The sequence below is a fragment of the Labeo rohita genome, chromosome 10 (genome assembly GCF_022985175.1).
Source record: "Labeo rohita strain BAU-BD-2019 chromosome 10, IGBB_LRoh.1.0, whole genome shotgun sequence".
In the NCBI taxonomy this organism is placed as follows: domain Eukaryota; kingdom Metazoa; phylum Chordata; class Actinopteri; order Cypriniformes; family Cyprinidae; genus Labeo; species Labeo rohita.
The window spans coordinates 30,564,705-30,583,720 of record NC_066878.1 but is presented as its reverse complement, the minus strand read 5'-3'; the positions used below and the strand labels follow the sequence as shown (position 1 = coordinate 30,583,720).

The window sequence follows — 19,016 nt, the reverse complement described above, 5'->3', positions numbered from 1 at the left end:
AGTCTGGGGCAAGCCCAAAACATATGAGCCAAATCTGCTTTAGCAGAGCGACATCGCTTACATGTGTCAGCAACATTTGTGTGTATCCTGGACAGTCTAACCTGACTGTAATGAAGTCTGGGGAGGACCTAAGCGAGTACAAGTGGTTGTACCATTCACTCTAAGTAATGCATTGTTCCAGATTTCCTCTGATATATCCACTCCAAAATGATTGACCATTCTGCATGGATTTTGTATAGAAATGTATTTTTTATTGACATTAAAGTGTTTATTAGAAATGACTCCCTTCAAATGTAAGGGGATATATTTAAAACTGTATCCAATCCTGCACTAGGAGGAATAGAGGGATATGTGGAACAATGCTTTTGGATTAGATGATGTACTTGAAAATATCTAAACAAGTGTGATTTTGGCAGATTGTATTTTGAGAGTTGAGAATGGGGCAAAAATGTCATCAATGAAAAGATCAATAAATTTGACAAGACCCAACTGTTGCCACTGAATGAAGACTGAGTCCAGTTATGCTGGAAGGAATAGTTGATAAAATTTTTGACTTTTTTCTCCAAATTTTGACATATCGCAATTTTGTCTTTTTTTTTATGAATTTGGTGTTTACATTTTGCAAGTCTTGTTTGTTTCCTCCATGGAATAGAAAAAAGATAATTGTGACTTTTCATCTGACAATTCTGACTTTTTTTTCACAATTGTAAGTTTATATCTAACAATTCTGATGTTTCTTCTCAAAACTATGAGTCAACATCGTGCAAATCTGAGTTTATATGTTGCAATTCTGAACTTTTATTTATATATATATATATATATATATATATATATATAGATCAGTCTTTCAATAAATATAAAAAAGAAAAAAGTCCAAATTGTGAGATATAAACTCATAAATGTGGTATGTTTCTGAAAGAAATTATGAAGGGCAGTATTTGACTTAGATCATGTGGCTTCTTTTGTAGTAAAATTAGTCAGATTTCAACTGGTTTTTAAATGACTGATTTGCATTGACCGTAGATGCAGATAACATTAGACTTTGGCATTGAATAATCAATCATATCTCAATACACACATTTTTTTTTTAAATTTATTTATTTCTCAGTTGAGCTTCATTGTATCAATATTTATGTATGTGTGATTTATATATTTTCCTACACTTTAATTAATTTATGCTAATTTAAAGTTAATTGGTGATAGTCTCGCTAAATTACTAAAACAAAGTCATATCTAGGGGCCAAAAAATAATAAAGAATTGGTGCTGGGATTGTTTGACTCACTAGGCCAGTTGAAAAAAAACCTAGAACCAAGCCAACACAGCCTGCATTATTCATTTTTCCTTTAAAAAATGTACATTTTGTTGGGTTTTGTTAGTAACTTATGATTATGAAAGTAATTGCATTTTGATTAGAGTTAATGAAACATTTTTTCCCTTTACTATATTAAATGGGATACATTTTCTTTTCATGTTTTCTATTATATAATATATTACACAATCAAGCCAAATTGCAGCTGATAGTTGGTTTTGTAAATGCAATCCACTTCCAGTCCAGGTGACAGAACAACTTCATCAGCTGTGAATATTTTAATTCGTCGTCTGTTGGGAGTAGCGGTGGATGTGCATAATGAACTCACAAGGTGAAGACTTTATTCCACTCGGGGTTCAGTGTCTTGTAGACCGTGTGTGTCTGCAGACGGTCGTTGCACAGCTCAGCAATGCAGAACGGGTCGCTCTTTCCTAAAACACAATGTTGCATTTAAAAGGTTTCCGTTAAAAATGCCCAAGTGCGATATGAAAATGATATGATTGTAATGACACCCATTAAATTAAATACTGAAAAGTTTCTAGTAAGTAATTTTTGGTATTGCTACAATTTCTTGTCCCATAGTTCAAGGTTTGAGTCTGGCCTATGATATTTTACAATCCTATTCCCTCTCTTTCTCCCTAGTAATGTCATGTCCTCTTACACTACCGGACACAAATTTGGGGTTAGTAAGCATGCATAAATTGACCAAAGTGACAGTAAAGACATTTATAATGTTTTATCTGAAATAGATTTCCATTTCTGTTTTTTTGAACTTCTAACACTGTTTCTACAAAAATAATCCACATAACTGTTTTCAACTTTGATAATAATAGCATATTAGAATGATTTCTGAAGGATTGTGTGACTGGAATAATGAAATCCAATCAGTAATATATGTATAACAATTATCAGTTATTTAATTATCTGGTGATCATACAACTTTACTGAAATGTTGCCAGTGTGGAAGATTAGCATAGAGAAATTAATATCTGCCTTTAATTTTCATTATAATTTTAATTCACTAAAAAAATCCTTGTGCTGAAACAATGTATTTTCACACATCTTTCATTGTATTATGAAATATTTGGCTAATTTTGGAATAACCTGAGGTTAAATAAATAACAGTTTGTAGAAAAAAGCACACAGATTCGGTGTGGGCGAATGCTGGAGGAAAAAAAAGTGTAGAGGAGCTAAAAATCAGATTGGAAGACAAGTCTGTTTAAACCACAAGCTGAGGGAAAGGCACAGAAAAAAACGTGTGTGTGTGTGTGTGTGCAAAAGCTTTTTAAAAGCTTTTGTCTGTCCACCATGGTGTGGTATTATAAGAAGCATGAAATCAGAACCCAAGAGGTGGGCCGCTTTTGAGAGAACAGCAAACCGCAAAAACCAGATCAACTTAAGAGTGAGAAAAAACTAAATTAATAGACTCCTCTCTTTCAGATGGTCAGCTTTCTATCATACACCTCCTGAAGAGAAACCACACTGAAACATTCAGAAAAATGCCTGGAAAAGTCTTATGGACCATTCCAGTTCAGTTTTATTTGTTCAGAAATACAGTTTAAAAACAGTAATATTGTTAAATATTATTAACATTTAAATAACTGTTTTCTATGGAACCCCATTTCCACTACTAAATAAAAAATTAAAAGAGGTAATTGCACAATTGACTTTTTTTCATGCAATTGTAAATTTACATCTCGTAATTTTGAGATATAAAATCACAATTGCGAGACATAAAGTCAGAATTCCAAAATATAAACTTGTATGTATATCGCAATTCTGACATTTTCTTTAAAATCTTGAGATATAAAATCGCAATTGCGAGTTATAAAGTCAGAATTGCAAGATATAAAATCCCTATTCTGACATTTTTTTCTTAGAATTGTGAGATATAAACTCACTATTGTAATTTATAAAGTGCAGTTCTAAGACTGATATTTTTTCAGAATTGAAAGTTTCTACCTCACACTTAATAACTTAAAATAGTGAGGAAAAAAAACAATAATATTAAACAATATTTAACAATATTACTATTTTTACTGCATCTTTGAAAAATAACTAAAATGCCTAAATGTCATTTTTTTAAATGCAAAAAAAAAATTTATACAATGCCAGAATTGTTCAAAAAGGAAGCCCATTTCTGCCACTGAATAAAGTAAAAAAGTTAACTGCGACTTTTTCTCACAATTCTGACTTTTTTTCTCGCAATTGTGAGTTTACATCTCGCAATTCTCACTTAACTCAAAACAGGAAAAGTTCTATGAGATATAAAACCGTAATTGCGAGTTAAAACGAATTGTAGGATATAAACTCGCAATTCTGACTTTTTTTCTTAGAATTGTGATACAAACTCACAATTGCGAATTATAAAAGTGCAATTCTGACATGAAAAAATAGGCTGATATTTTCTCAGACTTGCAAGATTATATCTCACAATTCTGGTTTAATAACTTAAAATTGTGAGAAAAAAGTCAGAATGTGAGAAGTTTTTTTTTATGTTTTGTTTAGTGGCGTAAACCGGCTTCCATAGTTTTCTACTGTAATAAATATAAAATTTTTATTTATTCCAGAGAACTTTCTAATATGCTGATTTGATGCTCAAGAAACACTTATTATTATGTTGAAAGCAGTTGCTTAATATTTTTGTGGAAACAGTCAACTTGTAAATTAATAATATTTCACAATATTACTGTTTTTACTTTATCTTTAAAAAACATTTTTGATTAAAAAAAAATGTTTTTTTATACAATGGCAGAATTTCTCAAAAAGTATGCAAGCCCATTTCTGCCTCTGAATAAAAAAAAGTTAATTGCGACTTTTTATCTCATAATTCTGACTTTTTTCTCACAATTGTGAGCTTACATTTCGCAAGTCTGTCTTTTTTTTTTAGAATTGTCTGATATAAACTTGCAATTCTGAGAAATAGTCAGAATTGCATGATATAAACTTGCAATTGTTAGTTGTAAAGTCAGAATTGCCCGATATATAAACTCAAAATTCTGAGAAATAGTCACATTTGCAAGATATAAACTTGCAGTTCTGACTTTTTCTCAGAATTGTGTGATATAAAGTCGCAATAGCGAGTTATAAAGTCAGAACTGTGAGATATAAACGCGCATTTCTGAGAAATAAAGTCAGATTTGCGAGATATAAACTCGCAGATCAGACTTTGTTTCACAGAATTGCATGATATAAACAATTGCGAGTTAATTGCAAGTTATAAAGTCAGATATAAAGACAGACATAAAGACATAAAGTCACAATTCTGAGAAATAAAGAACTACAAAAGAAACTCACAATTTTGTAAGGAAAAAAAAGTCGGAATTGCGAGAAAAAAGTCAGAATTGCTAGAAATAAACTCGCCAAAAACGCAATAACCTTTTTTTTTAATTAGCGGCGGAAACGGGCTTTCATACAAAAAGTCATATGTAGTTAATTACATTTTTTAAAGCGTAGCGTAACAATATATATATATATATTTGTTCAATACAGAAAGATACATTTCCATTATTTTTTTCGGCCATTGTTTTAAAATCACCTAATAATTTCACATTTTTCAAGAATCCTTGTTCCACTGTGCACAAATGCATACAGGAAGTGAGGTATGATGTTACCTGTGACATCAGCAGCCATCAGCCCCTCGGCCCGCAGGATCTTCACCTGCACGATTCCGACATCCTTCGGGTTAAAGAACGACCTTAGTGGACTCTGAAAAAAAAAAGAACAAAAACACATCACGGAGGCCCACAACTACATTCAAAGCTCACAATCTGCCGAGCAGCAATGCATCCATATGTTTCTGACAGCTCTATTTTGGCCCTAACTTTCTCTAATCCCCTGTCAGAGTCCGCGAGCAGTTTTGTGTCCACGTCAAAGCCACTCGGCCGTGGACACTGAGACAAAAACACTGAGCCGCCACGCCAGATTATCTGGTGGCTCTCACGAATACATCTTCATTATGCAGCTGTTATGAAAGAAGGTCAGTCTGCATTGGTGGCGAGTTTCTGTAAGCGGTTCACTGACCGGCCCTCCGGGGGACAGTGGCAGGACAAAGACAAACCGTGAATAGAGAGGACAGACAGCTCCGAGAGGAGCGAGATGTCTCTCTCTCTCTGCCTTTGTTTCGTGCGAGTTACTCCACCGTCGTCCAGTTGTGAACGAGACCAGTGTTAATCCAGTAGTGCACTGCGATCATCTTACGCCCCCTTTTGGTCACAGAAGTGTACTGCAGCAAAGAGTACAACAGTTTTTGCTGTTTTTTGCATAATTATATGATTAAAAAAGAAAGTAAAGATAATAAAATTGTGAAATATTATTGCAATTAAAAATACCTGTTTTTGTATTGAATATATTTTAAAATGTGATTTATTTCTGTGACACAAAGCTGAATTTTCAGCATCATTACTCCTGTCTTTAGTGTCACATGATCCGTCAGAAATTTAAAAACATGCTGATTTTTAATCAAGAAACATTCTTAAGCTTACCAATGTTGGTAAGCAGCTGTGCTGCTTAATATTTATGTGGAAACCATTTTTTTCAGGATTATTTAATGACTAAAAAGCTTTTGTAACATTATAAAAGTCTGTACTGTCACCTTTGATCAGTTTAAGGTGTCCTTGCCAAATAAAAACATTAATTTCTTTCATATCTTACTGACCCAAAACTTTCAATGGTAGTGCAGATTTTTACATTTTATAAATAAAGTAAGTGGTGCTTGATCATAAACATAAAAATCTATAAATTTGATCACTTATATTCACAAATATTATGTATTATATACATAACATTATATATTTTATATATATTTAAATAAATTAATATTATATATTTTATACTGAATAGCTCATAAAGTCTTAATATCATGATTGAGAGATGAAGTATTAGCATTCTGTATTTATTATTATTAATATTATTATTATTCATTTATTTGTTTATAATGACAAAAATGTTGAATTCAAATATAAATAAAACATAGTTTACTTTTTATTTATGATGGCAAATATAATTAATAATAGTAATAATTTTATATATTTATTATAATATATTTTCAATAAATTTTTCATTCATTTATTTATTGTAATTACTGTTTAGTTGTATTATTTCTTAAATACATATAAAACAAATAATAATTCTTTAAATTGATTTATTTTCATTTATTATGACAATAACAAATGTTTAATTAAAAGATAATGAACATTACTATTATAATTACTATTATTTATTTTATTATTTTTTAATGGTTATTACTCTTATTCACTTGTTTATAAATACAAAAATGTTGAATTAAAATATGAAATATAGTTTTTTTTTTATTTATGACGGCAGATAAATAAATAGATAATTATATGTATATATATATATATATATATATATATATATAAGCATATATTAGCATTATGTCAATATATATTAGAGTCATCGGACAAATAGCGTTGTCGTGATATTTCTCAGCACTGGACAGGTTGGCCAATCACAGATGTGAATACTGAATAAGAAATTGTATTTAAGAATTTTAAAGACATTGTTGGGGCAGATTTTTATTTTTATGTGTCAAATAATATGAAAGTAATAATGAGCTTTTATTGCGGCTCACTGGAGGATTTAGTTTAGCGCCCTCTAGAGGAAGACAAGTTAGCAGCAAAACTTAGCAGCTGTACAGTGTCAAAGACTCTTTTGTGAAGAAAAAATACTGTTTGGCTGTGTCACACTTACATATCTCTTAATGATCTGCTGGCGTTCGTGTGGGTCGTCGAGTAGGTTGACAGACAGGTCAGAGATGGAGACCGCGACTGTGGCGGTCAGAGTCACTAGTAGTACTATCGTCCCTTTATCCTCCTCCAGCTCCAGTTCCACCTTATGTGTTTTCTCTCTGCTCAACATGGACAGGTCCAGCTGACACCTAAAATGTGTTAAACACTTTGTACTTTTTGCAAATCAAGAATCTAGCAATGGCATGCTGATGGGTTTGATTTCCAGGTAACAGACATACATATGCCGATAATGTGAATAAATAACACAATGTAGGAAACTGTACGTACTGGCCAATAAAGTCGTCTCTTCTTCCAATGTCTTTATCCCAGACGGAGATCTCTAGAATGACATCCTCCTCCTCATACAGATGCAAGTCGAACTGCTCCCTCCACTGAGGGTTGAGGGTCTTGGGAATTGTCTGTGTGTATAGAAGAGAAGAATAAATGAGAGAGAAATAGTATTCTTACAAGTAGTTTCAGCAGAGAGTATTGTTATTCAGTCTGGTGAAATTATATTGAAGTGTCCATTATATGACATGAGAACAAGGTTTTCATGATGATGAGATAAAACAAATAACAATTCAAATAGTTTTTTTTCATTTATTGTTTATGATGACAAAAATAATAATTAAATAATAATAAACATATTATTATTACTGTTATTACTATTACTACTACTATTATTATTATTATTATTTTATTATAATTCAACTAAATGTTTAACAAAATATAAATAGTTTATTTTTTATTTATGATACCAAATATAAATAATTAATAAATAATATTTTATTTATTAATTAACTTTTCATTCATTTATTTATTATTTTAAATTAAAAGATAATAAACACATTATTATTATTATTATTATTATTATTATTATGTTGAGAAATTTTGCTCCTTAATTTTTTTAATGTTTAAAAATAAACATTTTCAGTACTTAAATGACAATGACAAAACTGTTTAATTAAATGATAATAAACAGTAGTAGTAGTAGTAGTAGTGATTATTTTTTATTATTATTAATTTATACAAAAATGTTAAATTAAAATACAAATATAAAATCTAACAAATATATGATAAAATAATAATAGATTTTGTTGTTTAATTAAACATTTTTGTCATTGTCATCGTAAACAATGCATGACAATTAATCAATTAAAATAATTATTTAAAAATAATTTTAATAATTTTTAAATAATTATAAATAATTATTATTCGTTTTATATGTATTTAATAAATAATAAAATAGTAATTACAATAAATAAATTAATAAATTATATGTATACTATTTAAATTTTTTATTATTTTAAACACATTAAAATAATAGTTATTTAAAATTATTAATTTTCATTTATTGTTTGTGATGAAAAAATGTTTAATTAAAATATAAATATAAAATATAGTTTTATATATATATATATATATATATATATATAGATAGATAGATAGATAGATAGATAGATAGATATATTCTACATAAACATTTTGTCATTATATATCAAATAAATAAAAAATACTTTATAATGAATAAATGATTGAATTTAATTGAATTATTTATTAAATACATATAGAACGAATATTAAGTTGATTAATTTAGACTTTTTGTTTATTTAATATAATAACTACATAATTAATTAAAAGATGAATTAAAATTAAATTAAATGTATTTGTTTATAATAACAAAAATGTTGAATTAAAATATAAATATAGATTATTTTTTATTTATGATGACAAACTGTTAATGCCAACATTTTTGTTATTGTATATCATAATAAATGTAAAAAATAAATAAATATATATATTCTAAATATATATATATATATGAATCTGTAAATAAAGCAGGCTAGGGTTATTGATTGATATTATTTTTCCCTAACCTTATGAGCAAGGAAAATTTCTGTCAGAGGTGGGGAAAAATATATATTGTCTCTTCGGAATAATGACTGAATTGTGGACAGTAAGTCCAGAGATATTAAAAAGAGATCACACAGTGTCATGTTGCCATATTGAAACGCCACAGTCCCTCATACCTTACTCTTGTACTTCTGAGGGCCTAGTCTGAACTTGACGTAAGGGTCACTCAGGCCGTTCTGGTCCATAGGGATGAGGTTGCGACCCTCGATGAGCCTGATGCTCACGATGCCCCTCCACACCTGAGACTTCCTGTGCAGATCCGACAGCCGAAGACTCTGCTGCTGCTGTGCTCCACAAACATTAGCAGGACAATAAAGGGTTACTTCAGTCATAACGACAAATCTGTCATGATACAGTCACCCTCATATTGCTCAAAACATGATTTTAGGGAATGAGATGTATTCATACCACAAAAGTGATTGGTGAATGTGGCTGTAAAGCTCCAAAATAGACTATCTGAGCATCATGAGACAGGGCTCTACAATGTGTCCATCTGCGCATTTGCGACTGAAAACTACTGCGTGCGACTGTACATTTTTTTTAGGAGCACCAGTGCGAGTGACCCCATCAGTATATTTGTGTTTGCGCTGAGGGGAGCTTCAAAGGTTTTTAAGTGTTTTTGCAATGTTGAATAATGTATCACAGACATATCTCACAAATCCTTTCATAAACAAAGTGTAGAGAGAGTGTAAATAATATTCACTGTGCAGTGTAGAGAGCTTCGTTGATTATAGTGGAACTTAGTGAGATTGCGATGAACTAAGATGAGTGACCGCTTTTTAAGGGAGTTTGTAAATGAGATAATACAACAGTTAAATAAACAAGAAGTTATTACGTGACTTACATTGTCTGACTATAACACTATTGCCTGATTTTGCACTATTTTGTCATCAAAAATAGTTTGAAACAAGTAACAACTAAGCCGATGCGCATCTCCATTCAAACACAGCGATGTTTTATGAATGAACGTGCATTTTTAAACCAACCTAGTGAGTCAACGATTCAATTTCCCATTCAAAAAGACTTGCTTTAATCCTGAATGAATCAGCCGTTCGAATGAATCAAATGAACGAATGAACGAATGATTCAGTAATTAAATCAGCAACTTGCCGCCACCTACTGGCAGTTTTAGATTCATTTTTAAAGTATCTTTTCGGATATTTAAATCATTTAATATTTCTGTATTCAAATTTATATATTTAAAACATTAATCTTAACATGAATTTATGAATTTGATTGCACTCATGCCACCTCTGAGCCTCATTAAACATGAAAATACACCTACAAGCCACTTTTGTGTTGTTCTGTGCCAGTACAAATTAATTTTGTTAATACTGATTTAAATTGATTTGTAACTTAATCTTATTCTACTTGTTCTTATTCTGTTGTTTTAATTATACATTTTAAAAGGCTTAAAAAATACAATTAAAAATAAATTGACATAAAAGATGACATTTTAATAAAGTTAGACAAACGCCATTACAAGGATAAAAACAAAATTCCCCTGTAAATCACTTTGAGTCAAATATCACCTTGTAATGGGAAAGCTAATTTTTTATTAGATTTTTTTATTATTGATTACAAGGTGCTCCTGAAATTTTGACTGTGCTCCTAAATTTTTTAAGTTTTCCTAAACAAAAAAGTAAGCGTAGAGCCCTGTGAGAGTAAGTACACTAGTACTCAAGTCTGGAGTCATTATGATGTTTTAAAAGAAATTAATACTTTTATTCAGCAAGCATGCATTAAACCGATCAAAAATGACTGTAAATACTCAAAAGAACATTTAAAATTAATAATGTTCTTTAGAATTTTCTGCTAATCAAATAAATCAAGTTTTTTTCATATTAGAATGATTTCTGAAGGATCATGTGACACTGAAGACTGGAGTAATGATGCTGAAAATTCAGCATTGCATCACAGGAATAAATTACATTTTAAAATATATTCAAAAAGAAAACAGTTATTTTAAATTGTAATAATATTTCACTGTTTTTACACTACTTTTGATCAAACAAATGCAGCCTTGGTGAACGTAAGAGACAAACCTTACTGACCCCAAACTTGAATAGTAGTGTACAGTATAGCCTACATGATGACAGATTTTTGGATGAACTATCCCTTTAAGACAATGAAATGACTCCTCAAATGGGGAAAAGGACGGAAAGAGTGTAAAATGGTTTCACTAGGAATGACTAGGTCACCAAAGTATACAATGCAAATGTCTACAAAAAGGCATGGCCCATCACCCCGACAGATGCATGACTTGCTACTAATAAACCCGTACCTATAAAACCCATCCTCTGACCAGACTGCTGCAGCGCTGACCCGTATCTGACATTTACAACATTTTGCACAGTTTCTCTTTGATCATGTTCATTACTAATAACCCTGATACAGTGTGTGGGACAGTTTACACAGCAGCTAGTCAGAGAATCTGGAGCAAACGCTCTTGCTTTTTACCTTACTGCATCCTTTCCAGCTTCTCCTCAGTAGCATGGTCTACAAAAACAACAGAGCAGGTCATATGCGTTACTGTATAATCAGGGGACCGGGATGGAGGTGGCCATGGCTAAATTTGCACTGTATGAGAAGCTAAATCTGAACCAGAGATGCATGTTCTGTTCTTAAGCTCTGTCCTGATGATCAAAGCCGCCCATCAGACTGCCTTTTCATCTGTTGGTGGAACACCATGTGAATTTTGATGTGTTCTCCGCCCGCCTGCATAGTGCAGCAGGTTTCTAATGTCTAATTCAAAGTCATTTCATGTATTATGCAGACCGCACAAATGTCCCATCATCCCAGTGTCTCTCAAGAGTCATGGGCTTTTTGGAGTAGCCGAACATAATACTTACACTATTTTTGGAGACTGTGCACAGTATGCAATTTTTCTGAGGCAAAATGAGCATGTTGTGCTCACAATGCAATGTGCTTGACTTGACCATACATGTTTTTTTTTTTTGTTTTTGTTTTTTTGCACAAAATGGATTTAAAAAGCTAAATAATCATTTTAAAAGCTTACTAGGTTTCAAAAAATGTATTTAAGTGCAACATGGTAGCTCATATGACCACAGTGTACACTGTAAAAAGTTTTCACCAGTTTCAACTTAAAAACTTTAGTTCAACAGCTGCCTTAAAATTTTAAGTTAAATCAACTTAAAACTACAAGTCATTTCAACTCACTACAATAAAGTGAGTTAAAATTACTTGTAGTTTTAAGTTGATAACACAAACTTTTAAAGTCCACTTCCAGAACAACAATTCACAAATAATTTACTCACCCCCTTGTCATCCAAGATGTTGATGTCTTTCTGTCTTCAGTCTTAAAGAAATTATGGTTTTTGAGGAAAACATTTCAGGATTTTTCTTCATATAATGGACTTGATTGGTGGCCCGATTTTGAACTTCCAAAATGTAGTTTGAATGCAGCTTCAAATGGCTCTAAACGATCCCAGCCGAGGAAGGAGGGTCTTATCTAGTTGGAAAATAAAAATTTGTATACTTTTTAAGCACAAAAGCTTGTGTAGCACAGGGATGCGCGTTCACGCCTATACTTGCTATTGAATCATGTTGAAAGGTCACACCGAACGTAGGCAGTTTACAAAGCGAATGCACAAGGACTAAGAAAGTGCAAGTACACTGTAAAAAACAATTTGTTGAGTCAACTTAAAATAATTTGTAACCCGGCTGCCTTAAAATTTTAAGTTCAGTCAACTCGATACGTTTATTCAACTTGAAATGTTAAATTATACTAAGTGACAGCTTAGATATTTGAGTTGAATCAACAAAAATTTTAAGGCAGCTGGGTTACTTACCCATCTGCTAAGTTTAGCAAACACAAATATCTAAGTTGTTACTTAGTACAACTTAACATTTCAAGTTGACTAAACTTATTTTAGTTGACTGAGAAATCAAAATTTTAAGGCAGCAGGGTAACAAATTATTTTAAGCTGACTCAACAAATTGTGTTTTTTATTTTTTACAGTGTAAGTCAAACGCTGTTTACAAATAAAAAGGTAAAATGATGTCGGACAACTCTGAAGTTGTAGGAGAAATTAAGATGGAGTTTTTCACCATACTCCAGCTTTTTTAGCCGGAGTACACAGGCGATGAACTTAGACATGATTCGTAGTAGTGATGGGAAGTTCGGATCATTTTACCGACTCAGACCTTTGAGTCTCGTTCAGCAAAATGAACAAATCTTTTCAAGTCATTTCATTAATTTTGTTTTATTTTAGCAAAATATAATTAAAATGTTACGTGTTACTTCCCTAACACATCTACTGCTTACACAAACGTTGATCACACTACAAACAAGACAAAACTATAATGCTATAAGAAACAGAAAAAATTAATTCATTGTTTACCTGGGTCTTTAGTCTATGATTAGCTCACCTCACCTCTTATCTGACAAGTTTTCGGGTTTGAGTCGTTCGCTCATCACGTGACAGCCCCATAAGCTTAACCAATGCAGTGTGAGCCAGAAAAAGAATTGATTAGTTCATCTCTCGAGTCTTCCGGTTCAAGTCATTGATTAGTTCATCTCTCAAGTCTTCCGGTTCGAGTCGTTCCTTCATCACGTGACAGCCCCATAAGACGAACGAACGACTCGAAAAGCCCGAAGACTCGAAACAGGTGAACTAATTCCAGTACAGAACCTAATAGGATGTTGCGCATGCGCGACTGAACAAATCACTCCCGAGACGACTCGTTCATCCCGAGTCACATTAAAGATTCGTTCTAAAAAGAATGACCCATCACTAATTCGTAGCATCGTGAACACTGTGCTACACGAGCTGTTGTGCTTAAAAAGTATACAAATTTTTATTTAAAAAAAAAAATGACAGATCATTTAGCTAAATAAGACCCTTCTTCCTTGGCTGGGATCAGGGCACCAATCAAGTGCATTATATGAAGAAAAATCCTGAAATATTTTCCTCAAAAAATATAATTTCTGCACGACTGAAGACAGAAAGAGTATACTAGTATACTAATATTTGAAATGTAAAATAATAAAATTGTAGGCTAGGCAGTATATAAACTACTATTCAGAAGTTTGGGGTTGGAAATATTTTTTAATCTTTTTTTTTTTAAAAAAAGTCTCTTTTCGCTCACCAAGGCTGCGATTATTTGCTGAATTACAGTAATATTTTGAAATATTATTGCAATTTTAAATAACTGTGCTCTATTTGAATATATTTTAAAATGTAATTTATTCCTGTGATGCAAAGCTGAATTTTCAGCATCATTACTCCTGTCACATGATCACTCAGAAATCATTATAATATGCTGATTTGCTGCTCCTAAAACATTTATTATTATTCATTTTGAAACTTTGATGCTTTTTTAGCATTCTTTGATGAACATAATGTTCAAAAGAACGGCATTTATTTCAAATAAAAATACTTTAGAACATTATGAATGTCTTTATTATCAATTTTGATCAATTTAATGCATCCTTTCTGAATAAAATTATTAATTTTTAAAAAAAAAAAATAATAATAATAATAATAATAACCCCAAACCTTTGAAAGGTAGTGTGCAGTAAACCCGACTGAGCAGAATATCCGCCTCTGTTGCAGATTTCACTAACCAGATAACTGGATGTGGTTAATAAACATTTCCTGAGAGCTAAAAATAGTTTATAACGTCTTGTGAGAAAGGAGTGAAACACATCTGAGGTCTGTGAGCATGTCAGAAAGAAATCTGTTGGACGCATGTTGAAAGTTTGCTGGCAGATTTAATCTTTTCCACCTTTTACAAGTATAAAACAACACTGATCTGCTAAATGAGTCTTACCGCCTGTCGGAGAGCCTCTCTGTCCTCTGCATTTCTTGGGAATAGAGTGACCGCCAGCTCTAGAGAGCCCAGGTCCTGATCGGGGCAGTGAGGATCTTGAAGGTCCAACCGAACATCGAGAGGTCTACAGCAAAAACAATGACTGTTATGAACACCACTATAAGTAGTATTGCAGTTTATCGCCTAAAGAAATGGATAAAACTTCTGATAAATATGTTTAAAATGTCCAATGCAATACTTTTGCAATGGTGTCAAACTTTTGCATTTGTGTAATGCTGCATCCACGCCATTAGATGTCAGTATAAACTCTTAGATCACAACAAAACATTAGCAAAACTGTAATTTCATAAAACTCCTCAAGACATTTAACTAATACATTTTGAGCACATTTTAATGCTGATTAAAATGTATTCATTTGACACTAACTGTTGAATTCTTATATCTTTGCAGTAATGATGGAGACACAATACCTCTGGAGCTCCAGAGACTCAAGGTACAGGTAAGCTGAGCCCATAAAATCATCTTGAAGGCCAAAATCATAGTCAAACACCTGAAACAGGGAAAGGGAAAATTATTTAGGAAGAAATATCAGATATCATTTTAGACTTCTGTGACTGAGTGATAACGGTTGTGGATTCATTAAAAAGAACCAGCTCATAAGAGTCATTCATACTGGAATCAGAATACATCAGTCCCAGAGTATTTTTTATTGACCAAAATGAACCAGCTCATAAGAGTCATTTGTCAGAATTGGAATATACTGGTCACGTAGCATGTTTTTGATTCATTAAAAAGTTTTGGCTCCTAAGAGTCATTTGTTTTGGCATTGCTCTTCATTGTTTGTGCTATAATGTTTTTGATTGGCTAAAATGAACTGACTCATAAGAAATTGGTCACACTGTATGTTTCTGATTCACTAAAAAGATTGTCTCTTAAGTGTCATTTGTATTGGAATCAGTGTATATTGTTTGCACTGTAATGTTTTCGATTCTCTAAAAAGAAGTGGCTCATAAGAGTCATTCATTTGGAAATCGGAAAACATTGGTCCCAGACTACTTTTATTCGTACTTTTATTATACTTTTATTTTGAGTCATTTGTCGGAATTGGTATATACCGGTCGCATAGCATGTTTTTGATACATTAAAAAGAATCAGCTCATAAGCGTCATTTGTTTTGGAATTGATATTCATTGTCTGTATAATGTTTTTGATTTGCTAAAAAGAACCGGCTCACAAGAGTCATTTAAAAGACATCATTCTAGACTGATTTCTGTTGTTGATTTAATGACTGACTCAAAAGAGTCATTTTGAATATACAGTCGTATAGGATGTTTTTGATTCGCTAAAAATAACGTGGTGTATTGTTTTTGACTTGCTAAAAAGAGCCAGCTCACAAGAGTCATTTAAAAAAAAAAGCTCCTAAGAGTCATTTGTACTGGAATCAGTCTACATTGTTCACTCTGTAGTGTTTTAGATTCACTAAAAAGAACTGGCTTATAAGAGTCATTCATTCGGGAATTGGAATACACCAGTCCCAGAGTATTTTTATTCACTAAAATGAACCAGTTCATAAGAGTCATTTGTCGGATTTGGAATATACAGTCGCATAGGATGTTTTTGATTCACTAAAAAGAACCGTTTCATAAGAGTCATTCGTTTTGGAATCAGTTTACTCTGTTCATGCTGAAATGTTTTTGATTAAATAAAAATAACAGGTTCATAAGAGCCATTTGTTCAGGAATTGGACTACATCAGTCAAGCAGTATGTTTCTGATTCACTAAAAAGATTGTCTCTTAAGTGTAATTCATACTGGAATCAGTGTTTTCGATTCTCTAAAAAGAACTGGCTCATAAGAGTCATTCATTCAGGAATCAATATTTTTTATTCACTAAAATTAACTAGCTCAAATGATTCATTTGTAAGATTTGGAATATACCGGTCACATAGCATGTTTTTGATTCATTAAAAAGAATTGGCTCATAAGAGTCATTTGTTCAGGAATCTGTCTACACTGGTTGCCCAGCATATTTTTAATTGACTAAAATGAGAATCATAAGAATCATAATTTCAGGTTTTCAGAATACACTTGTCAAGCAATATGACTTGATTCACTAAAATGAACCAGTTAATAAAAGCCATGGATTCAGAAACCACACTACACCATTTGTGCAATATGTTTTTGAATAACCAAATCAAATCAACTCATATGAATCATTCATTCATTTAACAACTATGCCAGTCATCCAGATTCACTAAAACAAATCGCCTCATAACAGTCATTACTTTGAACAAACCGGCTCACAAGAGCCATTTATTCAAAAACCCGACTACACCAAGTGTGCAGTATGTTTTTGATTCACTAAAACAAATCGACTAATATGAATCATTCATTTGGGTTTCGGACTATGAGCGGCATGTTTCTGATTCACTAAAACAAACTGGCTCATAAGAGTCATTCATTAAGATTCATACAGTACTACAGTGGTAAAAAGCAATCAAAAAATAAGTAAAAGCAGTATTTTTACCTTAATATAAAGTGGCTCTTGTAAATTGTCCACTATCAGGCAAACACGCTCGTCCCAAACTGGGTTAAGGTTCTTGTGAATGATTTTACTACGAAAAACTTCTTTGCCAGATATTTTGAACTTCACATACGGGTCACTCGTTCCTGAAAAAATAAGAGCATTTATTAAAGGTGGAACATGTTGACAGTGGTATTAGAGGAGACAACATAAGCATCAGAGGTGCAGGTCTTACCGCCTCTGTCTCGAATGGCAAGGTTGTTTCCTTTTTTCAGCACAATGTCTAGCTGGTACATTGCTGAAGTGGGAAGTGAAGGCTGTGTGGCACCATTACCAGCTGCATTAATGCCCTGAAGAAAAGACATTGTCACAAAAACTTTAGTGTGATTGATTGACATGACCTCACAAACACGCAGTGCATCCAAAGCCATTAATGCCAGACCGTATATAAAGCTTTACTAACTTGAATGTGATCATAGGATGAGAAAACACTCCAACAGAACTTTTGAAACAGAATGTATGATTGAAATAATGATAGGATTTTGCAAGACGCTTAAAACTGATGAATTGGTGCTCTTAAACGAGCACTGGCAATATAAAATTGAGCTCTTTTTATGCAGACCAAGTAAAATGCTTTTTATTCTGTTCTAACAGTTTTATTAGAACGGCCATCTGCACTCTGCATTTATTTAACTGGACTCATTACAACATATTTTCTTTTTTAAGGCATATTTGACAACTAGCTGCATAGGAAGTGAAACGCTATACGTGCGATGTCACCTTCACACACATTTGTTTTCTCATCCAGTATTTTGAGGAGGCACTGCCTCCCTTGCCTCCTTGGAGGAAACACCCTTGATATTTCATATTTGCTGATATTCTGGTCATGTAAGAAGTTACATGACAAAGTGTAATATTTTGGGACTTCAGAAAACACAGCACCACTAATTATGTCACTGAAACACACACAGACAATATTTGACATGCACTACATTCATTCTACTTCCTCTTTTCACCCTTGAAGTAAGACATGAGGTCAGAAACGCATTTCCCTCACACATTAATGTGTTTGCAGTGTCAGCTAAGAGCATGTTATTTGCATTACGAACATATTTAACATCCTGTTTAATGAGAGGATTGGCAAGAAGAAGGATATAGGATATTGTTATTAGATCAGGGATTCCTTTAACAACATCCTGGTATCATGTTTGAGATAAAGAAGTTCTTATGGCTGATTTACTTTTTGAGATATTTATCTTCCTCCACCATTCCAATAGACAACATTATCTATGAAAACATCTCAGTATAACATTTCTGCACCACTAAAATCAAACAGAAAACAGAACAAACAAAGTTCCAAATATAATAAATATCAGCTTTCAAATCCTCATCTGATAATTGGTCAGTCAAAACAGATAGTCCCGCCCCAAACTCAAACCTGAATATCCAGTTTGAAATGGTTCACTGTAAAATAAAATCAAGCATATAAGAAAAAATATAATAATAATTTAAATTTTAAAATAAAATAATTAAGTGCAACTGTAAATATATCAATTTAAATATAAGTAATATGTATTATTTATTTTGATAGTTATGATGGTTTATTATGATTATGATAATTTATTATGATTATAATTGTTACTAAATATAAACAAAATAAAAAATATTATATATATGGTAATTTCACTGTAAAATAACAAAATCAGTTATAAAATAAAATAAT

The 19,016-nt window shown here is 32.0% G+C and overlaps 1 protein-coding gene across 3 annotated transcripts in view; it reads right to left on the bottom strand.

The window, feature by feature from the left end:
- The window catches only part of mctp1b (multiple C2 domains, transmembrane 1b), a 46,703-nt gene that overhangs the window by 16,915 nt on the left and 10,772 nt on the right, over positions 1–19,016 (bottom strand). For 2 of the 3 annotated variants that reach the window (XM_051121100.1, XM_051121102.1), the window contains exons 2-11: positions 17,529–17,643; positions 17,297–17,439; positions 15,241–15,320; positions 14,771–14,894; positions 11,435–11,473; positions 9,091–9,258; positions 7,349–7,479; positions 7,023–7,209; positions 4,925–5,018; positions 1,639–1,741 (exon numbers count right to left, since the gene is read on the bottom strand). In XM_051121100.1, coding sequence (XP_050977057.1) covers positions 1,639–1,741; positions 4,925–5,018; positions 7,023–7,209; positions 7,349–7,479; positions 9,091–9,258; positions 11,435–11,473; positions 14,771–14,894; positions 15,241–15,320; positions 17,297–17,439; positions 17,529–17,643 — 1,184 coding nt within the window. The remainder of the gene's footprint in view (positions 1–1,638; positions 1,742–4,924; positions 5,019–7,022; positions 7,210–7,348; positions 7,480–9,090; positions 9,259–11,434; positions 11,474–14,770; positions 14,895–15,240; positions 15,321–17,296; positions 17,440–17,528; positions 17,644–19,016) is intronic. The other variant, XM_051121101.1, reaches the window with a different exon arrangement.